Source organism: Heliconius melpomene, chromosome 12 (genome assembly GCF_056956725.1).
Source record: "Heliconius melpomene rosina isolate 202511_hmr_F chromosome 12, ASM5695672v1, whole genome shotgun sequence".
Lineage (NCBI taxonomy): Eukaryota > Metazoa > Arthropoda > Insecta > Lepidoptera > Nymphalidae > Heliconius > Heliconius melpomene.
The window spans coordinates 9,143,131-9,164,057 of NC_140400.1; the positions used below are offsets into that span (position 1 = coordinate 9,143,131).

The 20,927-nt window shown below is 30.7% G+C and overlaps 1 protein-coding gene across 4 annotated transcripts in view; it reads left to right on the forward strand.

Moving 5' to 3' along the window:
- The first annotated feature begins 15,747 nt into the window (after positions 1-15,747).
- Positions 15,748-20,927, forward strand: part of LOC146533783 (uncharacterized) — a 62,312-nt gene continuing 57,132 nt past the window's right edge. For all 4 annotated transcript variants that reach the window (XM_085194917.1, XM_085194919.1, XM_085194918.1 and 1 more), the window contains exon 1: positions 15,748-16,021. In XM_085194917.1, the coding sequence (XP_085051043.1) occupies positions 15,961-16,021 (61 nt within the window). In that variant the 5' untranslated portion in view covers positions 15,748-15,960. The remainder of the gene's footprint in view (positions 16,022-20,927) is intronic.

Here is a 20,927-nt window from a genome sequence, read left to right on the forward strand (position 1 = left end):
AGGGAACCAAATGTTAAGACACTCCTTTCTCTATTTTCCACCAAATTTTGAAGGCAGTGCGTGTTGAGTGGAGGAACTCAACGCCGCGCTTTGCCTCGACATGAGAACGAAGGAATTAAAATATAAATAAATATTTCATTTTCTCGTGTGGGCATCGAGCCCACAATCAGTCGCGTTTACAGTCACACACACTGGATATTTATTACATTTATTTATTTTAGTTTATTTTATTATATCTCTACTTACTTTATTTAAGATAGGTTTAATAGAGGGCTTATGACTTTAAATAAAAAAAAACGGAAAGAAACATTATATTTTTGCATTTTCAACTGTGGCGTGGATATTTTTCCTGCCCAAATAGTTTGAGAGTTCCCTAACAATTCTCGCCGCGCCTCTTTACACTTTGTTTGAATCGTTTCTGCTGGTTGTTTTTGTAACAATTTCATTCCGAGTAAGTGCTTATGGGCTATCTCTTTTTTGCCTTATAACAATGGAATTCTTGGTGAAAAAATATACATAATCATTCTTTTGAGTTTGATTTCACAATAACTGTGTTAGAAAATAAATAATATTATTAAGGCCCAGAAGCACAAGCGTGTGACTTTGAGGCGTAACATGACAGGTTGTTGGTTCGATTCCCACTCGATGAAGTTAAATATTTATTATTTCCATGTCCTGGTACTGAGGCAAAGCGCGGCATTGAGTTGCCCCAATCAACACGCAATACCTCCAAAATTTTGCGGCAAGTGGGGAACGGAGTGTCTTGACACGAGGTTCCCTCTGGGTAAGCACCCTTCTGTCTATAGGAAACAGCGAGAAGCTAAAAAATGAATATACAAGCAATGACGGTATGATCTAAGAATGAATGTGAAATTGAAATTGAAAATAATTTTGAAACCACTTTAGAATTACCCACATATGGTAAAACAGAAATTTTTACGTGGCCCTATTTCTCTATTAAAAATCGTTGACTACATGTCTTTTTAAATCGTTTGTCTGCATTTGACAGCATGAAATTTATATCAAACTCCTTAGCAAACTCCACGGATGACTACCATTCAAAGCTCTTTGTCATTTCTGTTGTACCACCCTTTTCTTTAAGTACTGACTTATATAAATCTCTCAGGGATAACAAATCTTTTGCGAACTTTTGTTTTCGAAATATTAAATACAAATATGTATAGATGTATGCGTAAATATAACAAAAAAATATATTTAAACATTCTTACAATTAAGAATAAGAAAATAAATAAAATTCAAGTATTGAAAAAATATATTCAATAGGCAAAAAGGCTAAAGCGTGCAATATATTTATAATATGGGATTATGAAGTAACTTTGTTAATATGGCGTTAGTTAAATCTCCTACGCTTAGTTAAAACATTTTGAACCAAAACTTTTATTACTTTACTAGCGGACGCGCGCAGCTTCGCTTGCGTAATTAGGGGTGAATTCTAATAAACCACGAAACATGTGTTCAATGAAATATTTTTATGAGTCTAAATATCAAATTTTATAAAAACCGGTGGCGATTTAAAGATTTTTCCATACAAACTTTTAACCCCTTATTTGCACCCTTAGGGGGTGAATTCTAGAAAATCATGAAACACATATTCAATTAAATATTTTTAGGAGTCTAAATTTAAAATTTTATAATAATCGGTGGCGTTTTAAAGATCTTTCCATAAAAACTTTCAACCCCTTATTTGCACTCTTAGGGGAAGAATTCTAGAAAACCATGAAACATGTGTTCAATTAATTACTTTTAAAAATCTAAATTTCAAATTTTATAAAAATCGGTGAAGATTTAATTTTTTTTCCATACAAACTTTCAACCCCTATTTCACCCCTTTAGGGTAAAAATTTTTCAAAATCCCTTCTTAGTGGATGTCCAGATTACGAAAGTAAATATCTGTCCAACTTTCACGTTTCTACGCACAGCGGTTACGGCTGTGCGCGCGTCTTACCTCAGTCAGTGAGGACAAGTCCTTTTATATATATAGATTATTAACTAAATCGTTAAATAAACTACATTATCCACAGTTAGTTCAGCACATATTTTTCTTTATAAGGTTGAATGTTGAGTTAACCTTGAAATATTTGCTTCGACAACATCAAAAATTTACTCCTGTGCTCTTGACATAAGTACTTTTCATTTAACCTTTTAGCGGAAAGACGGAAAAACTATTTGGCCTCTCCCTCTTTATTCACGACATATTTACATATGAATGCACGTTTGTTCACCGCGTGAAGAACCTTATGGCGTATTGAATGACATTGAGAGGTTCGCATTTAGTTGCATTCTTTGGAATATCCTTGAAAATATAATAAAAGATTTAAAGAATATGTTAGGTTATTAATAAATAATTTTGTACGTGAATTTAATATAAGATATTTAACTCTTAACCACCGACGTACGTACGTGGTACGTCACCTTAACGGATTTTTCTTCATAACATTTTCGCGGGAATTCGATCGTGCCTTTTTTGGTAGTTTCCTAGTCACCGATGAGGCATACGCAGCGAGGGTATGTGGACGCGTGTAACATGTCTATGTCTAAGTAGGTTAGTTAAAGTACCTGACGTATGTAGTACGTGGCGTAAGTGTTAATGTGATTTCTGGTAGCTTTGCGTGTTGAGTGGCGGAACTTAACGCCGCCCTTTGCGTACTAGAGCGAATAAACGAAAATATAAATTTAAATAATTATATCATTTCCTGGAGTGGGATCGAACCCACGACCAATCGGTTTTACAGTCACACTTTGCGCTACTGCGCGACGACTGGTCTCAACGAAGGAACGAAATGATAAAAATATATTTTTTATGTTGACTCCATTAATCCTCCATTCATATTGACAACTCTTAATCGAAAAGTTTCGAATATAACAACTTTTTAATCATTTTAACTTGTGAAAATAGCAATTGACTTTTGATGAAATGATTGTATTATGAGGGTATTCATTTTAATTCCTTCTCCACTTCATATTAATGCCATAAATAAGGTAGCAATTAATGACATATGTTAAGTATTTAGTAATTTCGTCTGGACGTAGTCTGTCATTTAAGCAATGACAGCAGATTTTATATAATACATAATATAATTATATATTTAATATAATATATATTAAATACATAATTTATTTATTTAATATAATATATATAATAAGTGTTATATTCGTTTTATCACTCTTTATTTGGTGTCACATTTTGTCAATTTAGTTGTACGCCTACGTACTCTCTTTCTCGCTCGACTTATTTTTCTTATTGAATCATAGAAAAGCTCTTATGGTAAAAGCACGTCCGTCGCGCACATACATATGTAAGTTTGAATGAATTGAAAAAAAGTTGTAAAATTTATAATTAAATACATTATCGCGTTAGTTTTTATTATCCTGTATAAATTATTATAAAAATACGTAAAATAGTAAACGAATGATCACGTACAGCATAAATAGCTCGCACAGGATACGCAGAGGAAACATGGAAACCTAGTGTTAAGACACTCCGCCGAATTTCGAGACATTGGGTATTGAGTGGTGTTATTCAACGCAGCGCTTTGCCTCGTTACCAGAGCGAGGTAATTAAAATATTAAATATTTCATTCCCCTGAGTGGGAATCGAACCCTAAATCATCGTATTTATAGTAGAACGCTTGTGCCCCTTCGCCACGACGTTCTCCACTATCATATAAGTAAATACTTATATATATATATATATATACCTTAAAAATGCAGAAAACACAAATTAAACAAAATAATTTTAAATATTTCATTTTCAAAAAATAAAAAAAAAACATACACCAAGCTTTTCGATTCCAATCCCTCGCATCTAGCTGGTATTAATAATTATATTGATATGTCATTTACATATATTGTCAAAGGCTTCATTTAATAGGTACTTCTGGGAACACTCCGTCGAAATATTCCAAATAATATTCCCATATCGTCCTTGTTCTGTGTTCCGAATATAATGTATGTGCATATATCGATGAGAGAACGACATCTTGAGCTTTTCCATCTAAAATTCGTTTTATACAAACAAAAACATGTATAATACTGAAATTATGTAGGTTAAATATTGTAATATTGTAATACTAGTGGACCCGAACGCGGCTACGCCCGCTTGTATTATATATAACTAATATTATACGAATATTTAAAAAATATAGAGATGAGATGAGAGATGCGTTAAGCAAGCTCATTTTGGGCGACGTTTTCTAACAACAAACTTTGCAAATCGTTGCGTAGCAACGGTCGCATAGCGACGGTTGTTATTAACATGGCGGAATAAATTGCATGTCAAATTAATAAGTATATCGATAATATTACAAATATGAGAAAAAAAAGTATCCTATAAACATAGGAGACCCTCCCGAGACCCTCAAGTATCTCTATATGAGTATTTTATCACAATTAAATTAGCGGTTTAGATTGCGTAAAAGACAGACAGACAGACAGACAGAGTTACTTTCGAATTTATAATATAGATATGGATTGAGTCCAACTTGGCAGGTTGTGAGTTCGAATCCTACCCAAGGAAATAAAATATTTTCATTTTCTTTGTCTGATAACGCGCGTTTCTGAACACATAGCGCGCTGTTGAGTTCCGCCACTCTACTTGCAATGCCTCCAGAATTCTGTTCAAAGTGATGTCTTAATGTGACCGGAGTGTCTTAACACTAGTTTCCCTGGTTCTCTCTCCCTATATCTGCGTGAAATTAAAATAATAAAGAAAATAAAAATAAAAAAAATGTATCACTGAAATGTATCATGAGGATGAAATCGCGAGAGAGTCGCTAATAATTTAGATATAATTCCTCAGAGTAGATTTCTCCGAGTAATATCGACGTAATAATAACTAATATATTGCCGGAAAGAAATTTCAAAGTTCTACAAAATATTCTTCATGGAGTTAGAGTTAAGCAACTAATATTGAGTTGGTAAGCAAAGTTTTTTCATAGAATTTTAATATTATTATAATAAGTAGCGACCCAAATGCGGCTTCACCTGCTTAAGTATATTGTTATATTATAGCGGAATTATACAAAAATCGTAGCCTATATGTTAATTGGTTGTATGAGCTGTATTACTGCTGATAAATTTCATCTAAATCTGCTTAGTATTTTTTACTTGAAAGTGGAACATACATCCATCCTCACAAACTTTCATATTTATACATATATAGGGGCCAGTCCTGGCAAAAGGGCACAGAGTGCTACTGAAGTAACAATAAAAGTAGAATCCAAGACTTCCTAGAGACTAATATTATATCTTTATCAATTCGTATAGCTATTCGCTTTCATATACACATAATACAAGCAGTGGAGTTCATCAATCAATATCTAGTTAAAAATTAATAGAGAATCGTAGCGGTCAAAAGTGTACGGGGGCTTTAACGTTAAGGTAAGGTGATGTATTTATAAAGTTACTAAAATTATACTCTTTTACTAAAATAATTACTAATTCTATGTAATATCAATTTTAGTTAAATATACTAATATAATAAAACTATATTAGAGACTACTTCTTTGAATTAAAAAAAAAATGTATTTTTTTTCAATTCGAAGTCCATTGAAGAAATTATTGTTGTTCAATTTCCATTTAGACGAATAAATTATATACATATGTTTAAATTATTTTCACATTACTCGCCGTTAGTTTTCAATATCTGTATAGGCCTATTTAGAGATATCTTTCAGGGAGGCTTTCACTTTATCTTTAAGTTTTTATCTTTAGACTTTAGCTTTTTTAAATTTGTCATATATTATCTTTTTTACAAAAAAGTCTAAATTCTGCACAGCATCTGGACAAGCACTCTGTACGAAATTTATTAGCAAAATGAAATTTTAATTATTTGATAGCATTAAAAAGGTAAAGTAGCGACTATTTCTTGTATTACAATTTATCCTTATGACTTCATTATAATTTAAAATTTCAGAGCAGCAGGCCATACGAAGGATAAACGAGAAACAGCGAAAAAATCAGATTTTTATATATGATCATAATGCGGAGTTCTTTTTGGCGGAACGCCAGCAACATGTGTTGGGAAGTCTGTATATCATTGAATTAATATGAATAGAAAGAATTGGTGAAAGAATACTTTATAGCTACGTTTTTTTAATTATTTTCTAATCTTATCATTTCAAAGTACTATTAACTTTGCTGTTTTCTTTTTTTTCTTTAAGATATTTAACATAGATTTACTTGTTTTATATTATATATAATTTTTAATTTATTCACAGTTTACATAACTGATGAACATTATATCATTTAAATTAAAATTATTATAGTAACATTTGTTATTATTTAAAGTTTCCACTGAAACGGGTTCTAGTGAATCATTCTGACCGACGCGCGACGGCTGTCTGTATTTTAACTCAAAATATTTATTTTGGACTATATGGCTGGCGGGCGTTTTGCTAAACTTATGATAAAAATTCCTAAAAAAATATTATGATAACAACAGTTGGCTCTTTACATTATAAGAAGGGTTTATAAATTCTGATAATGTAATATTATGGTATTTTTTTATATTTTTTATTATAATTATAATATTTTCTATAAAAATACAGTCGAATTGATAACCTCCTTTTCTTACAGAAGTCGGTTAAAAAGAGAATAAGTTTAAATTTTTTACTCGCAAAAGTTTAGTGAGAAAATGAAGTATTTAATATTTTCATTTCTTCGGTCTGGTGTCGAGGCAAAATAAGGAACGAAGTGTGTTAGCACTAGGTTCTCTCTCTCTACCCTGATGTGTATGGGACACAGGGTGAAGCTAAAAAAATACCAAATATAAAATAATAATATCAGTAAGTAAATTAAGGGTATACGTAGATTGAAAGTAAATATTTATAATATAAGTTGTAATATATAAGCAGAACCATGAGCAAAAGCTAGTCTAAATATTATTTAATTTAATATTCGGTTTTGTATTCTTGAACAATTTTCGTAATAACCGCGTCAGAGCTGGTATTATATGGAGTAAACCTTGCTAACAAACGCTTTATGACTAAAAGATGCATATTGATTTTAGTACCTATTTTGTTTACTTCTAATGTAGATTTTAGAATATCTAACGATTTATAGTTTTTATCATTTTTAATTGTTTTTAATTTAAGTTATTTTTATAAAAACATAATAAAATACAGAGTGTAAGTATCTTTCGATTCGTATTCGCATAGGATTTGCATTATCGTATTAGTATATATTTTAATAGACAAAAAGAAGAACAAAGTAAATAAAAAAAATAACTAAAGTATACAAAAGTACATATAATAAAATTGTTACTGATTGCTTCTCGATTGTTTTCTGTACATGGAAGATATATGAAATTCTATTAATAGAATAGAATCCAAAACAATATTTTTTTAAATTCGTCGGTTCTTGTTTGTCTGTGCGTTTGCGCACCCTAATCTCAGGAACAACTCAACTATAGTTTGGTACTGTACTCAACTTCGATAAAATTGGCACAAAATAAGTATCTAGCTTAAAATATAGCTATAAACTTTATATAAAAGTACCTTTCTCTATACTAGAACATACACATCCTGAATCTTCTTGTAACACATTTGAAGAATTATGAGTTCATACAGAATGGTGTGTAGCCCATAATGGTCCTTTTATAAATCAGTTTTACTGACCTCGTGTCCTGTTGCCAAAGCGAGATTGCAACTTCCCGTTGACAAACGCGCCTCACTTCCGGTCGCTGTGTCGCAGTGACTCTGCATTCGTTTTAAAAAAAGGAAATACTTTGCAATTGCTTATATGTTTTTTTTTGCTTTATATTTTGGAATAATCGAATCGTCAATTTCGTTGGAAAGTGTTATTTTCTCAATCTTTACTTGAACCTCATAAAGTTATTTTCTCTAATAATAAAAAAATCATAGACAGCAAATTGCTCTCTGACAATAAACCATAAAAATGGCCTGATAATATGAGTACACTTTGTTTCAAGTTAAAAAAAAATCGTGTTACATATTAATCGAATGATAAAGAATCTCCTTTCTTTTGGGGTTACTTGGTCAGCCTTCTCCTAATCACATCTTAATCTAATGTGGGCGAGGAGTTAAGTAAATGTCAGATCAGTCACATTCACAAGTTTAGTTCTAATTATTCTATTAAAAAAGGCAAACTCTTTCATTTTATATTTGCTAGGATCTGTGACCGTTTAATTTCATTGAATATAATATGTAGAATGTATTGTATATTAAATGATTGGAGATTGTGGCGTAGTGGCACAAGCGTGTGAATTTGATTTCCTCATTCTCGTAAACAAGAATAAGCGCGAAGTTTATTTCTGTCACTCGTCTCATGCATAATGCCTCAAAATTCTACGGAAAATGGGGTTAACTACTAGGTTCCCCCTGCCTACACTGCGGGAAACAGCGTGAAACTTTATAAAAAATAAAGGTATAAATTAGTAGCTATATCTATATACAACGTAATTGTTAAACAGCTATATTTTAGAATTTTAAAAATACTTGTGGTTAGAATGCACAATTTTATAATCGTTAATGTTACTTATATGAGAATAATATATAAAACTCGAAATAATAATAGCAAAAGTAACGAGATTTTAAAATAGTAGCCATACAAAATCTCTAAAAGTCCAAGATAAAACCTCTAAAGCAACAATTTATTTTATCGCATTACTTGAAAACGTTTTACTATTGCACCAGTACACTATTAAATTGTGATACAATATACAATTTATATCTCAATTTAATAGTCCATACGTATTTGATTAGTTTAGCAATTCTCCATGGCTGACCGATATTTCTAGGCGACATAACGTTTATAGCCCTATCCTGGGCTATAAAAGTGCTGTAATGCTACTTGGACTGAAGGACAAGCTGGCGTAAAATATTTATTGTAACTCTTTACCGGGAACATTACGATTTCGAGGGGAGTATAGTTAATCGAGCTTGTTATTTTATGGAGCACTGGGCTGGGATTGTAACGCAACGATTGTGGGTTCGATCCCCAATCGAAAGAAATATTTATTTAAATTTTTATTTTTACTATTTTGCTCTGGTGTCAAGGCGAAGCACGGCGTTGAATTCCGCTACTAAACACGCAATGCCTCCAGAATTCGGCGGAAAGTGGGAAACAGTGTCTCAACACTAGGTTCACTCAGCCTACCCTGCTGTGTGCGATAAAAAAATATTAGTATTTCGTTAATATTCTTCTTAATGCTTTTGTTAGATATGGTGTCCCTCAATGTCTTAAATATTTTATAATTATTTGAAATTTAATATTTATGTTATGAATTATTATTATGTTTTAATTTAATATTAATAATCTTTATTTTATAATATTCTCAATCATTTTCTAGTAAATTTCAAACATAACACGTCCCTTGTAATATTATTTTTGATTATATTCGATAGCCCGGGCCAGGTGTTCACGTCCGTCAGAATTTAATTTGAATTCAGGAATCCTTGGAGATGTGAATTGAATATTTTGCCTGGAGGTTGGCACACCTGCTCAATTAATGCGGGCTACGACCGGCCCCATATACTTCAAATGAATGATTTTATAAGTAACTTTCTGAGGTAACTTGGGGTAAACTTTGATAAGAACGGTTTTCTGTGAATTAAAATAAGTTTCTTTTACTTACTCTCAATTCTTATATGAATTTTTTTTCATTATATATTTATTTGAAATACTAGCGACCCGCTCGTGACCTCGCCCGCTTGTACTCATTTATATATTTAGATTGCCAAAATATAATAGGAATCACTGTATTTAAATCGGTTAAGTCTTGTGATTAGCGTGAACAAGCACACAGTCATTTTTTTAAATAATTGTTTTGGGTGACTATAACGTTATTTTTAAAGTAAGCAATTAATATATTAATCATTTTAAGTAATAAAAAAAATGTAAAAGTTAAATATACAATGAAAGTTCATAGACTTACAATTTCTAATACAAATTCTTGATTGAAGAAATAAGTAAACCAGTCAGCTATGTAAAATTAATTACTTGAAAAAAAAAAGGTTCCTTTATAAAAACGATGAAAGATACTTTCAACGGATATATCGGGATATCGATTGACTTTATATAATTAATGAATGCTCGTACACGCCTTGTTCTCTCAATGAAAGAGATGGTGAAATGTTCAGTAGAAGTAGGTAACTCTACCTTATGAAATTAAGTTTGTCGGCATTTTTGGGTTAATATTTTAATTTCGGATTATTTATAAGATTATTTAATGATTTTAAGGATAAAATAAAAAAATAGTTGTCACTCGATTTATATACGTGATATGTACGAACGTGGTGGCTTCTCTCAATGCCCTCCTATACTCCTCAACCCATCTATTTCACAATTTTCTAAGTCCAGTAGTTCTGTCTGTGCGTTTTCTGTCAGCCATAAACGGGAGAGTTTTATAAAACCGGGAAAACCGTTTCCCAGATTACCCTACATACAAATGCATAAACAAATAGACAAACGCACAACATTTTTAAAAATAATTATTTTTAGTTCCATTACATTAATATATTCCACTAAAACTAGACTTGCTCTATTATCTCCCATGTACAGACAGCGATCAGTTACAATTTTATTATTTGCTGCTATAGAAACGTAACTCTTCATTATATTGTATACATTTTTTAAATTTTCAATTACAATTAAACATTGGTAAAGGCTCAGTACTAACAACAACGAAAACTCACCACTATAAGAATTAATATATCTTCATACAGATTACGATCGCTACCCTAATATACTGAAAAAAGGTTCCAGGGGCCGGATATGTGTTTCCTTTCTCGTTGCGTGTAAAATATGTGACAAGACTATCTAAATCGGACGTATAAAGTAAAAGCCGTTATTTGGTAGCTGTGGTTATTGTTGGTTGATTTATATTAGGAGTGAAATATTTTATAAATATTTAGTACCTACAATCAAATTAGGTGATGCTAGGTTTCTTATATTATGATTTGTTATTTCTTTTTTTTATTAGTATTCAGTGGCAATCTGGGAACCTAGTGTAAAGACTCCGTTCCCATTAAGACACTTCCGTTCGACACTTCCCGAATTCTCGAGGCACTCGGTGTTGAGTGATTTTGTTATTTCAATATTCAAAATTTCGTAACTAATTTGATAACTTATGACTTGTGTGTTCTCCATACAACGTGACATTGGCGAAGTAAATAGTGCTCAACTGGCACGCTCGAAGCGCCATAAATTTATTTCTTCTTTAGAACCGAACCGAACCGAACTTATGACTTAAATATTCGAAGTGTATATTTTATGGTCGTGGATTATTTAACTTTAAGCTTTATCCACCCAAATTGGAAACACTAGGTGGAACTCGTCACCCGAATTCGACTTACCAGAACGGAGAAATTAGAATATTTTATTCCTCGAGCAAGTCATTTAATGTTCGAAGTTACAATAAAGATGTCCTCGGATTTTGTCTATTTGGCTTAGACAAAATAAAGGGATTGAATACCTGCAAAACTTACCTAAGCCGAATAATAATATTTTCTTACCAAGGTTGATTTAGAGATTGTGTTATACATGTAAATAACATTATAAATTATTATAAGGATACTATGAACATTATAATTAGACCTATACTGTTTCTCGAAGATCACTGAAAGAAGATTAGATGTAGGCGTAAGTCAGGCTTAAGTCATACTAGATGATTAATTACGTATTACTCAAAGGCGTAGGTGTAAACAATGAAGATATACATTTTGAAAGCTATTAATTATTATGTTTATATGTGGTATTTTATTTTTAAATATATGAACTATACAAATTTTTAGTTTTCATATCTCGTTGCTGAATAAAAGTAAGAAATAGTGCCTATTTTCTACGAGGAAGAAGCGATTTCAATACCTCAAGTGGGAAACGAACCCATAGTTGCGATTATAGTTGCATTTTTCGGCACGCTACGAAGGTGTCACTTACTTAATATAAAATATTAATAAACAAACCTACAGGTACATTAATATATCAATATACTACAGTAATATTCAGCTAGTTAATAGCATCTGCTACCATCATTCCATATTAATTACTATCGACATCATATACAAGTAACAGATTGTAATACTAGTATGCGATGAGCTCCATATAATAAAGTAAGATTTCTGTTATAAGGGGCTGTCATTGTCATCATAATTTCCAGCTTTATTATGTCCACTGGATGGATTGTGGAGATGCTTCAGGGAGACCACGACGATTGGTTTCATGATAAGTGAGACATTTTTTTTAAAGGTTACTTTAGTTTTCGTAAGTTTTTTTAGCTATCCTCCGAAACGATTGAATTGGAGCGGAGAAATAAAACATAATTACACTGAATGGAAATCGAACCCGTTTTATCATCATAGTGTCTTATTATTGGAATAAATCACGAAATGATTCTCCATATAATTTAGCTTAATTTAATTATGTTTTCTTCTTAATGCCTATTAAAATTAAATATATAAAGGGCAAAAAATATACATCGTTATACAATGTTCACTTTTCCTTCACTTGTCCTGAAGCTTTTTCTGAAGTCGATCTCGTTACTGTAAAAACGTTTTTTATTAGTGAAGTGAGACGCCTATAAAAGTTGTTCTATGAAAAATCTAGACGGCAAATATTTAATACGAAAATTTCATATGAAATATTTCATTTGAGTTCATATTTAAGTCATATACACTTGTTGTAACTTGAAATTTATTGTGACTCTAACGTACAGCAAAGATTTCTTTTCTTACAATTTTATTCTTTATAGGGTTCCGTTTTTGATATCCGCTAAGATAAGTTATAGATTTACAAACGTAAAGTTTAGAAAAGTTAATAATAAACATGCTTTTTATTGCCTCTGGCCTATAGTTGTTACATACATAGTTTACTATTTTCAATATTTCGTTTTAGTTTTAAGCATTTTATATTGGCTACTTTCGAGACACTTTATAGTCTATACTATAAAAGAAAGTAGGTTAAAGATAACTTCAGAAGAAATATATATTAGTAGTTCAGTTATATTTATATTTAATCTGTACATACCATAAAAAATCAAATATTATTCCAAATATTATATATATTTGATTTTTTATAAAGATTATAAATATATCTTTCAGTGTAAACGATACTTTTATGTTACTAGGATATTGAAAAAAGTTCACTGGAAACAGTAACTTGATAAGAATGTACTGCTTAATTGGCTAGAGCGCTTGAAGTTTTTATATGCTTCTAATTATTTTTCTTTTCTAGGTGAGTTAATAATACTATAAAATATTAAAACTACTGCATTTTTTTTCAATTAAGTAAATATAAGCTTAACGATATACCTTTTCTAAATTATAAGTCAAACGAATCAGATTTTTCAAAAAAGAATATTCTAAAAGCTTTAAAAGCTTTTTTTTATTATACTTGGAATAGTATTTTAAAATTATTTTATCCCATAATAAGTTACTTAAATATTGGTGGTATGCACTTCGTGCAGACATATCGGGTTTTTAGTATGAAATAAATATTAGAGATATGCATTATGATAGGAGTAATCCAAATAAAATGTTCATAAATAGTATTTCGAGGGTCACTTGTAGATATTTTGCTGCTTAATTTTTTTGATACCTTCTTTTATTTTCTTTAAATCGATAGAAGAGAATATTTTCTTTAGATTTAAATGTGCCTACACAAATAACGATTATTTATTTTTTATCATACACTTTACTTTTACTTTTTTTTTACAAACAAGAAATTTCAATAAAGAACTATTTTAGGAATTTCATTTTGTTGTTTTATTCCTCAAATCCTTTTCAAGGAAAGTATTTCATATATACTCAAAATTTTTTTGAAACATGAAGAACTTTACTTCTAATACTTTTATTTTAGCTTAAACAGAAAGTAACATAATAAAGGCGTCGTTTTTTGCTTGCACCGTTCGCGTGCTGGTGTTATGATAAAAAAATTTAACTTTTGAAAGACAGTTATTTATTTTTTTCTTCACATTTCTCGACATCAGAGCGAAGAAATCAATTCGAGTAAGAATCGAACTCACAACCAGTTTCAGTTACACGCTTGTGCTCCTGCGCCACGACTGCCCTCATGCCAGGCTAGAACAATTTAATATATTGAAAATATAATTATAAAATAATTCATACGAAAACAAAGAAATTAGAAATGAACGAATGTATTCCAATATCTAGGCTGAAATAATATTTATTCATTTTCCCATTTCCATCTTTATAATTGAATGATTAAATTAAAGCAATTTTTGACGTCAGGTCGTTCAGCTATTAACAATTTACACAATATGAATCCAAAGCCTGGTCGTTGTCTTTATGTATGTCAGAAATAAGCTTGGAGAATAATTTAATATACTGTTTTCTATTTATTATATAATTTTTTGTTTTAACTATTTAAAATGAGTTATAATATAATTTTTAATGTTTCAAAGTCAGAAAATCCTTTTATTTCTTCAGTTTTCTCCGTGGGATGCTCATTGTAATTAGAGTGGGGGTATGGTATTTTTGTTTTTTTTTTTCATTTACACCATTTAAAAAAATTATACGTACCTACATATACATATATTGATTCAATCTATCACCGAATCGTGCCATATGATTTTTTTACGTGTTATAGTTTTTGCAAATATCGTATACTTTGGAAGTTTAACGACAATTTCTAAATTGATATAAAAATAATAGCTTTTAATGCAAAGTAATAAAATGTTACTTAGTTATGTCTTTATATAATAGTAGCACAGTTGGGAGGCGTCATAGTGGCGCAGTTGAAAGGTATCTTACAGAACTTAATTATTGTGAATTCGAATCCCACATTTTTATTTAAACCAGTCTTTTAAACTCAGTCATATTATATAAAACCGTAATTAGGACCCGTATATATCTTTTCAGTATGTATTTCGTAACAAAAAGGATTTTTTTCTTTTGTTCTCTGTCTGTTATGCTACATACGATAGTAGGCAGAAAACTGTTAAGACACTTCGCTATCCACCTTTTGTCTGAAATAGAGATATTACGTATCGGAATTCACCGCCGTACTTAGTTCATCAGAGCGAAAAAAAAATAATTCATTCCCCTAAGTGGGGATCGAACCCACAAACATTGCAATAACCACCAGGAGTTGTCGAAAAAAACAAAAAAAAAATGTGCTAACATTAATGTCTTTAACATTTGTATAAATACAATTAGAAACAAGGAAAGTTAAGATATCGTAGGTGTAACATTAGCACTTCAAGTATTTTATTAGATAAAAGTGAATTCCCTATAGTAAGAAGATAATATAACTCATGGACTTATAGAACATGGTTTTGCCATTTTTGTTTCTTTGTTATTCGTAACGCCTAAAAGTATTTCGACTCACAATACTGCCTTCCAAAATAACCACAGTACTATATTTTTTTACGGCTTCACCGCATTAGCAGGGAAAACAGAGGGAATCTAGTGTTAAAACACTCCGTTCCCCACCTTCCGCTGTATTTTTGATTGGTGGCGGAATTCAACGCCACTTTTTGCCTAATTACCAGAGCGAAAAAATTAAAATATTAATAAATTATAACTAAGTTTCCCAAGTGGGAATTGAACCCATAAGCGTCTCGTTTATAGTCACACACTTGTACCACTGCGTCACGACGCCCTATTTACATTAGAAATATTATTGCTAATAAAACATTTTTATTTGATTAGAAAATATTTCAAGAAATTAGCAAATATAATTTTTTTTGTAAAGGTCTAAGTTGCCAAGAGAACAGTCTCATAGTCAGTGCTACGTCGTAGACTGGCGTAGCCGCACGTCGTCGTGTAGCGGCAGCTACCGTTACTAACTGATATCGTTCTGTCTTGGAGTATAAAGTTTCAAAACTTTTATTTTTATTTTATTTTTGATTTGATACTTATTATTTAATTAAAAATAGACTATAATTAACAATTTGTGTAAAAGTAAAATAAAACAAAACAAAATTGAAAATAATGTAAATTTTTTTAAAGTGCAATTAAAATGAGTGTAGAACTACTGGATATATTGAAAAATGAAGTCTCACGTTCAAATGACAGAAAAGGTAATATTTAAAAATAATTTTGTTATATATAAGCAAAAAAAAATACTAAGATAAAATTTTCGAAATAAACTATAAATAGACATCATTTAATTACGTATACGGTTTGTGAGTAACTGATTTGACTGGATTTTTATTGTTCAAAATTTTATTTACTTAGTTTATCTCTTATCTTTCACATTATATACTAATAGTCTATAGACAAGGGCAATTTGAAAATTCTAAAACAAAAAAGTCATCCTTGTATGGAGAACTTACTATGGCATTTCTGTGCAATTATCATTACTTTTGAATATTTTTCAGTCTTATTATAATCGTTTTGATGAATTACCGTAATAATATATCATGATGTTAAATATTTTATTATTGCATATATTAAATTTATAATTAAAATCGCTTATTAACTTATTGTAATCACTATAGTTTCTTTTTAAAATGAGAAAGCTAAGAATAAATTTAAGTAAAGTCAAAATTACACACTGTTTCCATATTTTGTAATATTTTGTAAGAATATACATAATAAACGATTATAATAATATGTATATAGCAAATATTTTAAATATTACAGTCTTTAATAACACAATTAAACTAGCCTAACTCTTTGTATTACACGTCCTTATTTTTCGAATAACTTCTTTAGCGTGTTTTAATAGAAAGAAGATACACCTACATATATAATATAAATAAATATATATATATAGACTTAACGTACGTAACGTGTTTCAATATATGAAATAATAATTAAGTATCGTAATATAATGTAGTTAATTGTAAGGCAGATGACAGTTATAAATGAATCTAAATGAGCGCTGTCATTAAATAGATATAGATTATAGTTAAATAATTACACTAATTACTTTTAGATAATGTTTTTCCTAAGCCTAAGCTTTTTTTATAGAAAACATTATATTTTAATTACCTATGTTTTCCACAGCTATAATATTTTTCGAGCTATAATATTTTTTAAATATCTATAATATTATATAGTAGTATATTCTCTGCTTCGCGTAAAGGGCTTTGCTCTGAAAAAGCTTTTGACTATGAACGCGAAGGCTGTAGGTTCGATTCCGATTGAAAGGAATGATTTTTTAATTTTTGATAACAAGGCAAAGCACGAAGTTAAGTTCCTCCACTCAATGTCTTGAAAATTAGGTAGACGGTGGGCAACGGAGTTTTATAACACTAAGTCTTATATGAGATGGACAACAAACGATAGTTTCTATATATAAACCTTATCAAAGTGATGCATAAAAATCTGAAAATATACATATCTATTGCTTTTCATTTTCATGCATGCTCTTTTTAGTGAAGCCTGAAAAATATACGCAACTGACTGCTGTGAAATATTTATTTTAGCGCAACCTTTTTACAGATATACATATTTATATAATATACCAGCGGCCCGCCCGCGGCTCTGCCTGCGTGAACTTTGTTATTATTAATTTCTGTCTCCATGAGTACCTACGTCATATAAGTGACGTCCATGCAAAATTTGAGACTCCTAGCATTTGTAGTAACGAAATTTCATACAAATTTTCAACCCCAAAAACAACCCCTTAGGAGTCGAATGTTGCAAATTCCCGTCTTAGCGAACACCTACGTCCTATGAGTAACTCCTATGCAAAATTTGAGATTTCGTGATGAGTGAGTGACCGTTCTATTTTATGTAGATAGATTTTGTATTTGTTTATCATTCTATCTACGATACAATACAATAAAGTTAAAAGCCGGCACCATTCCCTGTGAAGTATAAAAAGAGAGCTTTACAGGGTTTTATAGAAAATAGACATTACGTTCTTCAGAACCACGAAGGAATTGACTAAATTATGAATTATCACGCACAACTAAGCTTAGTGAATGTTTCAGTTTCTAAATGTATTATAACAAGAAAATTATTTTATTATAATCGATTTGGGTCTCGTAAAAGACTTTCGAATAATAATTATTACATAAGTGGTTGCGTTGTTGTTCAGTATTAACTAGTGATAAAACACTCCGTTTCCTACGCATCGTTTAATTTTCAACACTTGTGGTCAACGGTCAACGATCAGTCAAAGCTGGGCCTGTCTTGTTACGAATGAGATGAAAATATTTTATAACTCAGAGTTTCACATGAATTAAACCGACAACCATAATATTTACTGGTACAGTCAGATGCTGTGCCTGCCAGCTTCATATTGATTGTTTATATTAATAACGTAATTTCCACTGTTTCTTTACGTAGAAGAGAGTAAAAGTGTATACAAATAATATTATAATTAAACAACGAAATTACTATATTCTCTATTAATTAATTTCCTCAATCGAACACGTAACCGTCGCGTTAAAGTCATACTTTTGTGCCTCTACGCCATGGCGGTCTCATACACTACGATGTTTAAAAATGTCAAAAGGAATCAAGAGCGACCTAAACTATGTAAACCTTGTTTGTAATTTCGAGCAAAGTGTATTGTAGTATTTTTACAGCTGTTAACAAAAAGTTTTCTCTTTAGGCAAAATTCTGGTAATTTTATGCCCCATAAAATGAGATATACGAGTATGTAGGCAGAGGTGCTATTTTATAAATTATATGTGAATATTTCAAGCAAAAAAATAGTACATTTATTTTTATACACGTAGGTGAAAAATTTCAATATATGTTTTTATTTTTATATTTTTGCTTTCGCACATTTGTCAATTTTTTTTTGGAACAAATTACATTTAGCTTACGTTATATTGGTGAAATTGTGGAATGTATGATAGAACACGCCAAAATTAAAAACGACATGCCGTTTCTCGCGCACAGCCCTATTTTGGTAACCGAACCTAAAACCGTCACGACGACGGCCTAAGTCAACAGTCTCATGCAGGGGGACACGATGACCGATGCCCCAAGACGGTCTCAAAATTATGAAAGCAAAATAATAAAATACTAATATATTTGGGAAATGTTGATCTAGTACTACCTGCTAGGAGGCTTAATGATTAATTAATTTAAAAAAAATGATGCACGCTTAATAGGTACGTTAATCAATAAAAATCAAACTAATCAATACAAATTGATAATGAAATAAAATATATACCTTAAGATATTAAAATCTTCCCAATTTTCTCTTAGTAACTACAAAATATGTACTTATATAAATATCGGTAACAAATGTATATAACATTTACAAATACGAAATTAGAACGGATGTTATCGAGCGATTACAGTCACGCAACGGTCTTCATGATGACCTTTCCTCACATCTAATATTCAGAAAACGTATGAGACGGGTGTCAATATTTATAGCATCCATGCACAGTTTGGTGATTTGGTTACGAAATTAAAAAATGATTCTTATATATTTTCTTGTAAATGCTTCTAAAATATAAAAAAGGATTTTTCGTATATTAGTTTTTTAGCTTCTGACTATGCTCCGAATATAGCAGGTTTGGTAGAGGGAACCTAATGTTAAGAGGGTCAAACTTTAAAAGTTAATATTTGGCCTGAGTGAGAATCGAAATTAAAACCGTCGAGTTTATAGTGACATACTGTGCCGCTGTTCTTTATGACTATTAAATTTGGTTTAATTTTTTTTCATATTTATTTTTCATCTCGAATGTGGGTGTGAAATTTAATATCTTGGCACTGGATCGTCTTTGCCTACCATATAGCCTAAGAAACTCTCCAAGTGCGTCACTATAAATTAAAGGCATACTTACCGTTTAAATAAATATTTGTATACATATATATATGCAGTTGATTGATATAAATGTCTCTTATATAAATCTTGAAAAAACAATGCCGTTAGTTTTACTAAAAAAATAAATTCAAGCTGTTTCTCTGTCGCATATTTAAAGCTTAAAATAAAAATATACCGCTTATATTTCGTTCTGTGAACAAGAGGTCCTTATGGAAGACATATTTAAATATTCTATTTAGATTTTTGTATTTGAAATATCGTGAGATCAATATGTACTGTCCTATTATTTAAATGAAATTATTATGCAGTGTGCTATCTAAAGTGCCCCATAAAACAGACAGTACCCAAATTATTAAATACTTATCCTATAATCAAAAGTAAAGCTATTGCCGAAAAGTGTTACAACCTGAACTATAAAAGACAGACAGACTGAGCCAACGTGGTAATAGGTTTAGTAATTATACGAACAACTAAGAAAATTAATAAGGAAAATTGGTTGTCCTTTCTGAGGTGTTATGATAACCGTCTATACTACTAAATTTATTTAAGTCGTTGTCTTTTATACGTCTGTGCGTGTTTCTCTGACCTAGCTGACCTTTGGATAACATATGTTGTATTGTTATATAACAAATAATGCATATAAGAAATATTGCATATTCCCGTCTTAGCGAGCACCTACATCCTATAAGTAACTCCTATGTTAAATTTTAGATTCCTAGCACTTGTAGTTTCTGAGATTTCGTGATGAGTGAGTGACCTTTCGATTTTATATATATAGATTCAAATAAGCCGTTCAAAGCACTTATGAATTGTCAGGTTACATAAAAATGTTAGCAGTGTCAGTCTTAAAGGAAACTACTACCGAGTTGGAAGCCGTGCTCTTTTAAAATATTTTTTCAGCTTTACGCTGTTCCCGGCACATATCAGGGTAGGAAGAGGGAACCTGGGAACCTAGTTTTAAAACATTCCAAATTCTTGAGGCATTGCGTGTTGATGGCGGAACTCAACGCTGATCTTTTGACTGGTTGTCAGAGGCTAGAAATAAAACTATTAAATATTTCGTTTCTTCAAGCGGGTGTCGAACCCACAACTGTCGTTTAAAATCGCACATTAGTGCCTCTACTCCACAAAGGCCACAATTTAAAAAAAAATATAACAATTTTACAAAAGGTACAGGCAACCACAATAATACATTATATATAACCATATAATATTGTAATCTACGTATAAATAATATGATATAC